The 14,660-nt window shown below is 35.3% G+C and overlaps 1 protein-coding gene across 3 annotated transcripts; it reads right to left on the bottom strand.

Annotated features, from left to right (window-relative positions):
* Positions 1-1,772: 1,772 nt before the first annotated feature.
* Positions 1,773-14,654, bottom strand: LOC126966681 (mitochondrial genome maintenance exonuclease 1-like). 3 transcript variants are annotated; one of them, XM_050810833.1, is made up of 5 exons: positions 14,378-14,654; positions 13,727-14,176; positions 7,914-8,127; positions 6,150-6,495; positions 1,773-4,615 (listed from the first exon to the last, which is right to left on the bottom strand). In XM_050810833.1, exons 1-4 carry the CDS (start codon positions 14,568-14,570, stop codon positions 6,159-6,161), a joined length of 1,194 nt encoding a protein of 397 aa, XP_050666790.1. In that variant the 5' UTR covers positions 14,571-14,654; the 3' UTR covers positions 1,773-4,615; positions 6,150-6,158. The 3 variants fall into 3 exon arrangements, with proteins under 3 accessions (XP_050666790.1, XP_050666791.1, XP_050666792.1); XM_050810834.1 differs by having other exon boundaries at positions 6,197-6,495; positions 14,378-14,638; XM_050810835.1 differs by lacking the exon at positions 14,378-14,654 and adding an exon at positions 14,292-14,306 and having other exon boundaries at positions 6,197-6,495.
* Between the last annotated feature and the right edge of the window lie 6 nt (positions 14,655-14,660).

Below are 14,660 nucleotides of genomic sequence, written 5' to 3'. Positions count from 1 at the left end.
TGACATCCTGATGGTGGAGATGATATCGTAATTTGTGGCGAGTCGTGCAAAAGTGGAATTCGGCGGCAGGAATCAGGTCAAGCAGTTGTTCGGAAACTCCCAGCAACGCCAAATGATCTAGCCGTTCATAGAGCACTGGATCCCCGACAATTCGAGCAGATAGCTGCTCAACGCATAGGCGTTGCACGCGGGCAATAGGTTCTAGCTGATACTGGGGTGCGTCCGACCAGAGGTTACAACAATACAGGCAGTATCTGGTGTTCCTGCGCTTTTGGAGAGCGCTAGAATCTAGGTCAGCTTGAAGTATTACCGTGATCTATTAATGACCCCTAGCTTCATTGAAGCCAATTTGGCTTCCTTGACACCTTCCAGATGACCTGTAGACATGACCGGACGTGGTCTTCATAATCTACTCGCAGCCAGAGAGTACACCTTACCCTTGAAATTGCCGAAACGCTGACACCAGATATCCTCCCCAACAAACACACCTACCTATATTTATTATTATTCTTTCATTATTCTGTGCGAGTGAGGAACTTAATCCGAACGAGTCTGGTCCGATCGTACTGTAGTCATAGGACGACAGCATGACGCACATCAAAAAACCCCTTTACCAAGTTACCCACACCTCACAAAACAGAAGTTTCGTAAGTTAAATCAAAAAAAAATACTTGCTAGAAGTTCATTAAATTTATAATTTGTTAAAATTATAATAACATTCGAATAACACAAAAATAGTTGTATCCTATCCTTGGGTAGGTATTTCGTAATGGATGCTAAATAATCTGGTAAAAAAGTATCGATAGACTATAATTGTGAGGCATTCCCTATTAAAGACTTATTTTTTTTCGTTATTTGAATGTTCACCACATCACTCATCAGTGACCGGTGTATCGCGAGTCTTCTGGGCGAATAGATTATGTGTTTGCCTTTCGAAGGAATCAAGCAGAAATGGACACTGTCTAGTACTGTATGTGTGTACATGTGTAAATTGTGTTTTTAAGTTTGTTAATTGTTATTGCTTTTACGGAGAATTTAACATTTATTTTTTCATTGACCTGAACGTTTGCGAATACGGATGAGTTTTTTTTATATTAAACAAGATGCACAATATTGAATTTACAGTTCAGTTCAGTTATACCTGAACTGAACTGTAAATTAAATTAAGAACATAGAGAATTTTTATTTCGTCGCAAATAATCAAACAAACAAAGGTGAAGCCGACGATCCAGAGGTCAATGTACGTCGTCTAAACAGTACTGCTAATTCTTAGTATATTTATTTTGTTTGAAAATTTCACTTTTTCAATTTAAAGTTTTTAATTAAATAATAAATTTTGCTATAGTTCTGTGGACTAGTATTACTTATATTTTTATTTATTTCATAGGTATGCAGACCATACTGTATACCGTATAAACGATACCAAGCCTTAGTGTCAGCTCACAAATTCACGTTTTGCCAGTTTATATTATTTTAAGATTGCGAAACGGAAGTGGCAGTGGGCAGGGCACATAGTTCGACGAACAGATGGCCGTTGGGGCAGTAAAGTCCTTAAATGGCGACCACGTATCGAAAGACGCAGTATTAGTAGGCCCTCACCAGATAGACCGACGACCTGGTCAAGATCGCCGGAATACGTTGGATGAGGGCAGCGCCGGACCGATCGTCGTGGAAATCTTTGGGGGAGTCCTTTGTCCAGCAGTGGACGTCTTCTGCTGATGATGTGGTAATAATTCGTGTTTTATATTTCTGTAAGAGAAATAAAAGACCAATCAGTGTCGCATCATTTATTATAAGTACAAAAGACACATCAATAAGCAACGGATACTAATAAATGCTTAAAAGTAATGATATCAACAAGATTTACTGACTAGTAAAATCCTATTTTGGCGTTTATTATAAAGTTATATTAAAACTAAATAAGAAGCATTTGAGATAATAGAGAAATAATTATTTTTATAGCGCATATTACTATTGACAAAATCCTTAATTAAAAGTTACCGATATTCATCATAACAACTACAAATCTAATAGAAAAACAAATTATCATTATTAGTTATCTTCTACTAAAAAAAAGGGTACTACGAAATTAAGCATTTAAAAATGTATACTGCCGTGCTGGCCTTGTTTTGGCCTTTCTTTTGTTATTTTTTTCATTTCGGCGTAATATTTCCGTTCAATTATTAATAATTATATCGTGTATATAATCCGGCATTTTCTAGGTTTTATTATGTCTTTAACTTCTGGGATTAATTGTACAAATAAGATTTTTCCAACAATTCGTGTGACGCATGGATCGTAAATGTTGGCATGTCTTACTATGTCTTTGGCGCGGGTTTGAGTCCCGCATGGTTCAAAAATTTTGGTTAAAAATTTAATTTGTATAATGATCTTTAGCATGAAAGTGAAAATTCATTGTGTTACAGAACCAATTTGGATTTAGTTACCATACTTCGTAACTCTTTAGATAAATTCGTTTAAAATACACTTGGCAATGGTTTTACTAGCTCACATGATCAAATATTTGAATGGAAAATCATTAACGCACATACTTAACAGGCTAATATCGCAGTATCCCTTTGTATATCTAAACTAGTGACAAGAAGCAAAATATATAATTATAAAAAAAAATCAAAATAAAACTAAATGAAAACAGGAAGGTATAAAGTCTTTTCCCTAACCATATATACAAGCCAGTCTTATACATGAAATACAATTTAATCATTTTTCACACTTCGAGAATGTTCTTAGAGAGGTGACACATAAACCACTGAATGGCACTATTGAACGTTTGCAGTCATCTGTATTCTCTCTGTGTTATTAATAAACGCGAAGAAAAGTTATTCCAAATTTAAAACTTTCTGTCATTATCTTTTTTACTTTTATGTTAATTACCTTTGTCACTACAGAATTACATGACAGGGAGAAGTACTTTTATACTTGCAATAACTTTACATTGCGTTTATTGATAAGGCAGTCTGTGATTTAAGGATTCACAACGAGACACGCAACACGTTGTGTGAACACACAACACACAACTGAAAATTCTGATAGGTGTCGCGATTGTCACCTTAAGATGTAAGTAAGAGTCTCAATACTTAATAAGTCATAGTTCATATTATACAAAAATAGCCAAACAAAAGCCAGCAATAGGTCTCCTTTCTCTTTCACTAGCGTCGCCACACACACACACTCTCTTTCATTCATTAGTTTTAACCTTAGCTTCGGCGCTCTTCAAACTAATAGTGATGTGCCGGCACTCTGTGTAAAGAAGGGTTCAACTGATAGACTGTTCACTCATCATACCTATTACTCAGACGGACCTCAAGTAGGTCCACTTCACACAATTTTCACACGTGTCAGTATGAAGGAGGACCACATTGCAACACACAGCGAAAAACTGAATATTTCCAAGGCACGGGGTCCCAAGTGGAGCGATAACCATCCGAAATCATTTGACAGTTAATTGTGTGACAGTTAATCTCGACCACTCGTCTTTTAATTCAAGCGATCCAATGCAAGGCTTGGAAACCAAAAAATAAACTTTTTCCAACATTACCTTTACATTAAACAATCTCGTAATTATAAATTGATCCTCGGCAAATCTGCGTTCGTGTTAATTAATACTAATATTATGTATTGGAAAATAGTAAGCTTATCGTCAAAAAAGCTCAGGATAGTAACATTAATTTATAATACATCGTCATGGGTCAAGAAAAGCCAAAATATCTGTTACAAAAGTATATATGCTACAAAACTATTTAAACATTCAAAGTAAGTGGTTTACTCTGAACTAATTTCAAGACAGCTTATATTTAACCCGTTACAAAAACAGTATTAGGATAATCTATTGTACCTACTACTTTCGTGGAAGATACACAACAATTTAGCCATGTCACGTTTAATTAGACCACCAAGCTTAGAGTATGTGTTTTATAATTTTAATGGTAATGATCGGTGCTTTAAGACGAAAATATGTCCATATGACAGTTGACAACTGACAGAATGCATATTATTGTAAGGCTGCATTTAGTGCTCGACCGTCGGTCAGCGCTGACGTCGTTCAAGTGTAGCTATAAAAATGAAAACATATGACCGCGCTTAGTCTAGCGCTGATGAATTGCTACGCGCGGAATGCTACTTCGCGCTGACGAGAATTGTCAGTCGAGCGATATGGTGATAACTTGTGCGTTCAGTGCGACGCTGACCTAGCAACCAACCGTACGCGCACGTGTTACAACAATTGGGTAAACATGATAATTATCATCTCAGTCCTTTATTCCGTAAACGTTTGCGAAAGTAGTACGCACATAATAAAGAATTTATCAATTGATTCATTTTTGTACACGCCCAATCAAATTTGCCCTCAGCTGATCACTAAACGCAACATGGTCAGATAAGCGCTACGCTCGACCGATATCAGCGCTGACCGACGGTCGAGCACTAAATGCAGATGTATGTATATGTCATATCCTACCTACACATGAACAACTTATAAATGTATAAGTAATGAATGTGTGATGATAATTGCTTCACAATTCATCTGAGACTCATCGTATTTGAGTAAGAATTTTTCTTCAGTCCAATAAAGTTCCATCTTTACGTGGTTCCGTTTCTAAAAGGAATGGAAACAAATTAAATAATATTATATTAAATGTTATAATAGGCATTATGACAGATATCACCCTGTAATGTGGGTACTTAAACAAAACTTTATTTTAAAGCAATAAAATACTGCAATTTTATCAATCTACTAAGATTTGACGTCATGATTCAGTTAAAATAACCGATTGTTGTTATTTATACCTTTATATTTAAAAATAATTTCTTAGTGTCAATATTTTTATCAATATAGGGTAATTTTTTAGTATCTTGTCATCAAATATTTTTTTTAATATCATTTATTCATCCATTCTTTAATACTGTCATAATGTCCATTATTGGGCAGAGAATATAAAAAAAAACTATTCTCAAGAACTTATATTACTGTTGACATACATTATAAGTTTGGAATGGTAGGTGGTAAGCATTGAAAGGCGCCAATTAAGTATCATGTAAAAGGCAGGTTTGATTATGTTAGGTTGTCTGTCTCGCATGCGATAATGATCGAAATTCCCAGTAGCTGTAGCTATTGTGTACAATGAAAATGTATTTATATGACCAGATCGTAACAAATATTTATAAGAATATAGTTTTCTACATAAGAGAGGGCCAACGGAGAAAACTAAGTAGAGATGCAAAGTAAACAAAAACAGCTGTCCGTGTACATCAGTAATACCAAAGGTCAGAGAGATGCCGATTGTAAGATGGGAGTATGCTCTAAACTTGAAGGTACCGTTGTATCGTAAAGTCGTATCTATTCTGGAATACAGCAGCCCGCAGATGGCTTCACAAATTGGCTGTGCGCGGTTGTTTAATGACATACACATCAACGTGATACGGTATTTCTATTGACGTAATGTCCACTGGTAAAAATTGGCTGCTAGTATTAGCCTGAGCCCTCCCCATCAAGTATACCGTAGAAGATGTAGAGAGACCCCACATACCTCACACTACTTGATCGTCGATAATTTCTTTTTATGGGAAAGGAGGACAAACGAGCGTACGGGTTACCTGGTGTTAAGTGATTAGCGTCGTCCACATTCTCTTGCAACACCAGAGGAATTACAGGAGCGTTGCCAGACTTTAAGGTAACTGTACGCACTTTTTTTAAGGTGCCCATGTCGTATCGTTCCGGAAAGATCGCACAAGGAAGTTCATTCCACAGCTTTTTAGTACGTGGAAGAAAGCTCCTTGAAAACCGCACTGTGGAGGAACGCCACACATTCAGATGGTGGGGATGACATCCTAATTTGATTCGGACCGCTCTTAATTGAATGTAGTCAAATGAAATGAGATGGTACTGGGGGGTATCCGCCCAGTTTAAAAGTCTGTATTCTTAAGTTGACCACACATAAGTAAACTTAACACACAACATTTGAAATTTTTTCTCAGATATATATATGAATATCCACACAAAACTTAAAACACATTTGATAATGCAGATGGTTTCGAATTTAATTAGTAAGTCTGGCATCTACAAAATATGTTATGAAAACTATCGTGCAATATCATCAGGAATCAGCATCTCAATCCTTACGAAGACTAACCTTAATCATTTATAGACTCCCAATTTCCAATTCAAAAAGACGCTTACCCCCTTTGAGAATTTTCTCTGCATCTTTGCCATACTTTATCATGTACTCTTCAAGTCTTATGAGCCACTGGGCCCAATGCTCCCTCAGCTTGTCGTTGGAGAGGTGATACACATCGGCCTTCGATCCGTCAGTATAGGCTATAACGAGTAGGGCATCTTTCACATTTAAATGTTTGTAATTCAGATCGTTGCTCACACCACCATAGTATGCGGCAAGCTGTACCGGATTATCATATGTTAAGGCTAAGGACTTTCGTGGTTTGTCAGATTTCTTCCATTCTATTAATGTAGGCTTATCCCTGTAAGTAAATATTTTAAACTATTAATAGTATTAAATCCAATTAGCTATCCATCTGCTGTTTTTAACTCCCAGGCTCCAGTGGGAGGCTCCTTTGCAGGATGCCGATTAGATTATGGGCACCACAGCGGCGCCTATTTATGCCGTGAAGCAGTAATGTGTAAGCATTACTGTGTTTCGGTCTGAAGGGCGCCGTAGCTTTTAAAATTACTGGGCAAATGAGACTTAACATCTTGTCTCAAGGTGACGAGCGCAGTTGTAGTGCCGCTCAGAATTTTTGGGGTTTCAAGAATCCTGAGCGGCACTGCATTGTAATGGGCAGGGCGTATCAATTACCATCAGCTGAACGTCCTGCTCGTCTTGTCCCTTATTTTCATTTAAAAAAAAGACTCGAGTATTAACAAGTCATTTAAGTGGTGTGTGAGTAATATAATGGCAATATCAAACAATTCCCAAAATATATGATGACATCAATGAATATATATATATATGTATGAATTTGGGGGCCAATTTGTATAAATTATTTATTGAAGTGAAACAGGCACATGAGGGTAAATTTTTTACGGATGAAACGCAATAATAATAATATGAAATAAATATTAGCGTCACGAAGATGTGCAGCGTTTTTGTCGATTGAGACCGATCGAGAGAGTGAAAAAGGGCGAACGTAGCATGAAACACATAGGTCATGGAGCGAGAGTAGGGAGGCAGCAAATGAGAAAGATTGAGAGAGAGAGAGTGTGAGATAGAACGAACGTCGCATCACGCACAGCGCCATGAGAGCGAGAGGTGGGAGAAAACTAGTGAAAAAAATTGAGAGAGAGTAAGGGAATTCGAGAAAAAATACTCGCTATTGGTTGCTGTATTGGTTTAGTAGTTAAATATTTGTACTTAGATGGCAATTCTGTCGCATAACGTCTTTGTCATAAAGCCGCGAAAAACGTAGAACATCATCCCTACTAGCGTTGGATTGTGCAGGATTAGCGCGTGGCCGCGAGTTAGTAGAACATCTTTTAATTTCTAATATTGACAAAAAACATGTTTGGTTTAGAGAATAGATTAGGTAATTAATATAAACGAGATTTAAAAATTAGTTTTCGAAAGAAATTTCACCTCTGACGTGTACTTTGTACGCACGTAATGTTTTTTCATCGTTCATTATTCAAAAAGCACCAAGATTTTTTTATTTTTATTCCATTGATTCATTCAGTAACTGAGCATTCCTGGAGGCATTCAGTGCGATATAACAAGTGAAAGGATAAGTGAGTAATTGATCATTTATATCAGTGCGTAACGAGTTTTTGATATTCAGTGAGAAGTGTCTCTCCGACAGCTGGAACATGTAATATATTATGTTCGAAACTACACTGTTGTTTTCTGAACTGTGTCTTAATGGTACCATGATATTTAAAAACTTACTCATAATCAGCGATAGCATCAAAAATCCCTCGATACTTCAAAACTGGATGAACCACATTGGACTCTATGGCCTTTGGTGAAGATATATGTTTTAATATCTCCGACACCGACGCCCAGACGCCCTCCACATCACTCTCGATTCGCAGCTGACTCTGAGGCTGAGTAAAGTAGTTCTTCAGAGTGTTATGGAATTTTGTGCCAACCGCCATTTGTGCTGAACAATAAGAAAATTGGTGTTACTGTAAAACTTAATTTAAAGCTTAATAGTTTTTATAGATAATTCTAAAACAGGGTTTATACACAAATAAAATTTTGAAAAACAAAATTTTATAAACGATGGGGGATTCGAACCCACGACCTCCGGCGTTCCGTGCCGGTGCTCTAGCCAACTGAGCTAACCGTTCGAGTACCGCCTCGTTATAAAATTCTGTTTGCTTTGTTCAACTCTCAGGTTGTGGCTTCATCTACAGATCTACTTTACAGTTGATAACCTGCTCAAACCCAATATTTTGCATATTAGGAAATTGACTTGAGATGTCGCTCTTGTAAATCTTAACAATATGTTATGAAATTTGAAAAACAAAATTATGTATGTCAGTTGAAAAACAAAATTTTATGAACGATTCGAATCCCGCATCGAAAAACATAATAGATATAACATAACAGAGCGACATCTCAAGTCAATTTCCTAATATGCAAAATATTGACGATGCGGGATTCGAATCGTTCATAAAATTTTGTTCTTCAAAATTTTATTTGTGTATTAATCCTAGAAGTGAGGGCTATCACTTTAAAAACAACATATTGTTAAGGGCTTATACAGTTAAAGAAACAAAAACTATTTAAACTTAATTCGTTAAATAATATCCTCCTAAAATAACACCCCCCCCCCCCCCCCACACACCTCTATAAAATGCCTCTTCTCCCTAGTTTAATCTTGGCACCGATCATTACCGTATGCACTGGTAAATTCATTAACACCGATCAAATAACACACTCTAAAGCTTGGTGGTCTAATGTAACATGACATTGGCTGAAAGTGGTGCCCCATCTACAGGAGCCACGGTAGGAAGAATTGCATAGAATCATTGGGGTTTAGCAGGCCCAGATACAGGCCATCAACTGTAAAATAGATCCTGTGATGAAGCTACAACTTGACAGTTCAACATACTAAGATTTATCAGCTTAACACCCATTCTTTATATATTAATACGTAATCGTAATCGTATATGGAGAAAAAGTATTTTTCTCATATAAAATGCCTTATAAATACATTACTTAAAAAAATATTACACACATTACTGCTTGAATGACACACAACATACACACACATATACAGTAGAGGTCTTTGACAAATAAACTTTTATAAAGTTCCAACTTAAAAATTAAATTATGGTCGAATCTCGACTTCTGGGCAACCACTAGTATATTATAAGTTTGGATAACAATACCTCATACGTACAAAAAAAAATATCATTATGTTACATTTATAAATCACTACATGGGTATATTTTAACTCTTAAACGCCTGGATCACTTGGCGTTGCGTAGAGACGTCGCTTCACTGTATACCGCATTTATCACGGGGAGTGTTCCGAAGAGCTGTTTCACCTGATTCCTGCCGCCGAATTCCACCTTAGCAGGATGTGTGGTCCTCCACAGTGCGATTTTCATGGAGCTTTCTTCCATGTACTACAAAGCTGTGGAATGAGCTACCTTGTGCGGTATTTCCGGGACGTTATGGCATGGGTATCTTCAAAAAAAAAGCATGTACACCTTCCTTAAAAGCCGGCAACGCTTCTGTGATTCCTCTGGTGTTGCAACAGAATGTGGGCGGTGGTGATCACTTAACACCAGGTGACCCGTACCCCCTTTTCTCCACCTTTACCACACAAAAAAGTTGTGGAGAACGCCTTTGGTATCTTAAATTCTCTGTTCAGAATAATGAGGAAACCCTTGGTATTAGAAGCAGAAGCATATTATGTCGTTCGTCCAACAAGCGAGGCAAATATCTTTTATTTTGAACATTTATTCAGTGATCTTTTTAGATGTAAATGACGGAAAACCCTTCACATTACCTTAACATTAGTAATGTTTGTAATGCAAGTAAGTGGCTGATTGAAGTATACTATTAAATATAGTTACACTGAAATGGTTTAAATGATTTCAATGGTCAAATAGTATCTGGGGACCCAAACACTGATTTGGTCCCTTGTTCCAAAAAACAAACAAGAATATGTGATTCATAAAACATTATTTAATAGTTAGTCAGACTTTTGTAGTGCTCAAACACCTTCACTTTTGATGACAGCTTCCTAAGAGACCGGTCAAGTATGAGTCTGATTCGCACACAACGGGTACCATCATACAAGTTATACTATGTATTAGTAGTATTTGTTGTTATAGAGGCAATAAATACTATAATAAGTGTACATTAAGACAATCGGGTAATATTTCAGCTCACTGACATACAGAAGGACGGACAGCACAGTGTTGGTAATAGGGATCGTCTTGGTGTACAGAATAGAAGAAAAATAACAAATTCAATGGGCTAGCAGATAAAATGGTCTCGAATTTTGAATTGAATCTACTGGTTTTAACTATATAAATGAGACAGTCAGACAGGAGTGTAATGTAGACAAAGAACATATTATTAGCACAGCAATTAACATATGTCACCAATATACAACAACAAAATGTTAAAATATTGTATATTGCATTGTAATAAGTAAACATCATTTGCCAAACAGTTGGCATCGGTATCAGAATGTCATTGTGTTGTTGACTTCAGCATTTTCAAGGTGACTCACACAAGTTGCAATAATTAAAACAGGTTTTTAATATATGATTAACACAAAGTTCACCTGCAGCCAAAAATAATAGGTGAAATATCACTAAATAAAACACTTCAATACCAAGCAGAACTTAACAGTACAGAATATTTTCATTTTTATGTATGAAGAGTTATTTTTGTAGTACCCGACTGATTCATGTTTGATTAGCCAAATTTGTAATAATTTTAAAATAAGAATTAAGCTATTAATATTTTTATTATTCTCAATGTATGTATTACAATCAATTAAAATCTTTTAGTTACGAACATAACATAGTATGTAATAGTGCATCCATATATTACATGAGACTATTTTGACAATTTTTAGTCATGAGATTTTAAGTAGCCCCCTCCCCCAATACCTAATCTCACATGAGTTTTTTCTAAGTGCATATTTTTAAGGTAAACTACAAACAAAAAAGTAAATTACAAAACTACTTTATTACTGTTTCTACCAAAAAAGTTACATGATATTTGCCGAGACCACACTCTCTCAATGAGATTGGATAAGAATAATATCAACCCCTCATTCCGCTACATACCTCATGCAATTAATGGATGCCCCCTAACCTCTGTCACATCCTCTTTATTATAGTAATGTGTCTGGATAAAATCCTTAAGAGATATTGCACTTCAGTCACAGTTTGTTACACATTTTTTATACTGGCAAAGATGTGAATGCTGTGGTATATGTTCTATATAGGATTTGATATATAATATTTGATTTGTGCCATGTGAATTATTAATGTTGTACAGATATACATGCACCAAACAATAAATCCTAGTTTCTCAACCTTATTTTGCTCACTGCCCACTTTGAGAATTTATTTTTTCTAGAGTATTTTCATGTATTTTTTTGCCTTTTAAGACTATATTTTTTAATCTACCCACGCCCCATCTGCACTATCTCAATGCCCCCTAATTTTCTCTGGGTCTTCTACTGCCCCCCAAAAGTCTCAAACACCCACAAGGCGGCATTATCGCCCACATTGAGAACCTATGCAATAAATGAACTGATAGACATTATCTTCAGCTTCATCCAGATAATAACTTTTATTTAATTTAATTACATTGAGAAACAAAGAGAAACAATTGTTGGATGAGTAATCTGATAGTGATTTTTATTATCACTTGCATGTAAACATTAAGGCACAAAAGGTCAACCCCCCCTTATCGTTGCAATTTCAAAATAACAATTGGATGAGTCTTGGATTGATTGTTATTTCTGTTAAAGAAAAAAAAATCTAATCTTAATATATATAAATCTCGTGTCACAATGTTTGTCCTCAATGGACTCCTAAACTAATGAACGGATTTCAATGGGGATTACTTCATGGAGTGCAGTTTAGTCCAACTTAAGAGATAGGATAGTTTTTATTTCGATTTTGGACCCATAATTATTTTTATTTCCAATATTTGTTTTGCTTGGACATATTTTCTGTGAGAGTATTTTTGACGCGCGGTTTGACAGTTCTGCTGTGAAACAATTTCATTATAACAACAAGGAGCATATTATTATGTTACAATGAAAAATTATTGACTAATTCATCAAAAATGGTATTTTATTTATTATGTACAGAACAATGTCTGTCTGGTCAGCTAGTACTACTATGAAATCAAATTAAACACATAAATATTAAGTTCGTTGCGTATTTGGGAGCATATTTTAATGAAATGTTATAAACCTGATTTTGCATGTATGGTTTTCCTTTATCAGTTAGTTATGAATATTAAATAAAATTTTAGAAATCACAGACACACTAGACATTTTAGATACATATAGATGCCTTAAATTAAGAAATCTTTAAACCCCTTATTCATAATAGTCTGCTAACTTAAAACATTGCTAGTTCTCACTCTGCCTTCCAGACTAAGACCTAAGTCAGAATGAAAAAAAAACACTCCTTAGCCGCTGTTTAAAGTTAGCGGACCATTATGAATAAGGGGGTAAATGTTTATCAAAATTTAATATAAGTACATGACACTGACAAACCAATCATGGGGAATGATTTAGCATCTTCAATTTGGGCTCCAACTATAACTAATGGAATGATGACAACCATTTTGTAGATAATGTTAATTTAAAAGGCACTTTTTAACATCAAAATAACACTACTCTTGGTAAGGTCATGTTAATGGTGGAATCATGGTGTGCAATTCATATTATCATGAACTTAAATCAGAAGTCTTATATTATTATTTTGTAGTTAAAACTATCTGTATGTCATACAAAGAGCAACCAATAAAATATAAATAATAATAAGCACAAAAACAAGATTCAGAAGGATGGATTCTTGTATGAATGTATTTTTTATATATATTACTTAGTTCCACAACTTTTATATTTTATGCCGTTTAGGTTATTTAATGATAACTTTACAGATCAGATTCATACTAACTCCAAACTTACACAAACACCTAAAGCATTATACAGCGTGTTTTTTTTAACTGAGACAGTATGTGGAAAACTTAATCCAGAAGATATACAGAAAAGTTGTTTACGAGAGTACCTATTAATTTTTTTGGTGTAGCACAAGTTCTCCATTTTGATGATTTTTTTATGCAGATTGACAAGTTTCATGTCAGGATCATATGATTGTATCCAAAAAAAATCTGAGCAGCAGAAGTTAGACGATTTAAGAGCCAGTTCCTACAAGTCCTTGAATCACAGTTGATTTTTATTCTGATAATGCTTTAGGTCGGAATAATAATAATATTATTTACATTATGAACCTGATAACCACCACCAGTTGGGGGTTCCTTTGCACAGGATGCCAGCAAAATTATGGGTACCACAATGGCTTCTATTTATGCCTTGAAGCAGTAATGTGTAACCTAGTGAAATTACATAAATTACTACTAGAATTTTTGGGTTTTTCAAGAATCCTAAGTGTCACTGCAAAGTAATCAGCTGAATGTCCTGCTGATCTTGTTCCTTATTTGCATTAAAAAAAAATAGTAAAAGAAACTGAATATAGTACCTTCATAAAATCGATTGAACTCTTCTAGGCCCATTTCCTCAATTCTCTCTTTCTTCCACTTCTCCAGTGCTTTTCTAGAATCTTCAGTCATTGTTTTATTTAAAATTAAAGTTACTGATGGAAATTGCTTGGTATAGTCATTCTGATGCTGCTTAATAGTTAAGATTCGGTCATCACTTTCAAATCCTGGTACAGCAGGAAAACTTTGAGCTGCACATACCCAGGATGAAGTCTTAAGACCCCTAAATATTATGTTATTCAATAGCCCACCAGCACTATTCAAACATCTATGAGTATTTTGCCACATTATGGCATTCAAACTTGAAGCAGCAGTAGAATAATACTTCAATAGTTCAACACTTGTATTATTTCTTGTTTTCACGTTAACAAAGTTTTGCGTACTCTCACTTTGCACTCTGGGTGTGTTGTTTTGATGTGATCTATTTTTAGCTGCAAAAGATAAAATTACATTAAACGTAGTAATGTATATTGCGTTTCTATATCACACGGCGCTTGTCATATGATGTCTAATTGGCACTTATGTGGTAAACAAAATTACAACTACCTAACTGATTACTGTTAGCGACAGGCTGTGGGAAAGTTGAATTGCTACAAGTCAAATACCAAGGTTATCACTTATTTATCACTCACCTTCCTTTTTTATACGGCTCTTTTTTTGCTTATTGCTCTCTAATAGAGGACCAAATAATCCTTTATTTTCTTTATTGTAGAGCTTAAGCTTTTCAGCGGGATTGAGAAGAGAGGCTGGTTTTACTATTTTATTTCTCACGAATTGTTTTCTAAGCGATTGCCTTGCAGCTTTGCACAAAAAAGGTATGAGCATAATATTAAATATAGGAGATAATGGTCTGCTTACTCAAATACAAAAATATAGAGTAGAGTGTAGACCAATCAAATTTCTCATATTTAAATT

Source organism: Leptidea sinapis, chromosome 11, assembly GCF_905404315.1.
Source record: "Leptidea sinapis chromosome 11, ilLepSina1.1, whole genome shotgun sequence".
In the NCBI taxonomy this organism is placed as follows: Eukaryota; Metazoa; Arthropoda; class Insecta; order Lepidoptera; family Pieridae; genus Leptidea; species Leptidea sinapis.
This window is presented reverse-complemented; position numbering and strand designations above follow the sequence as displayed.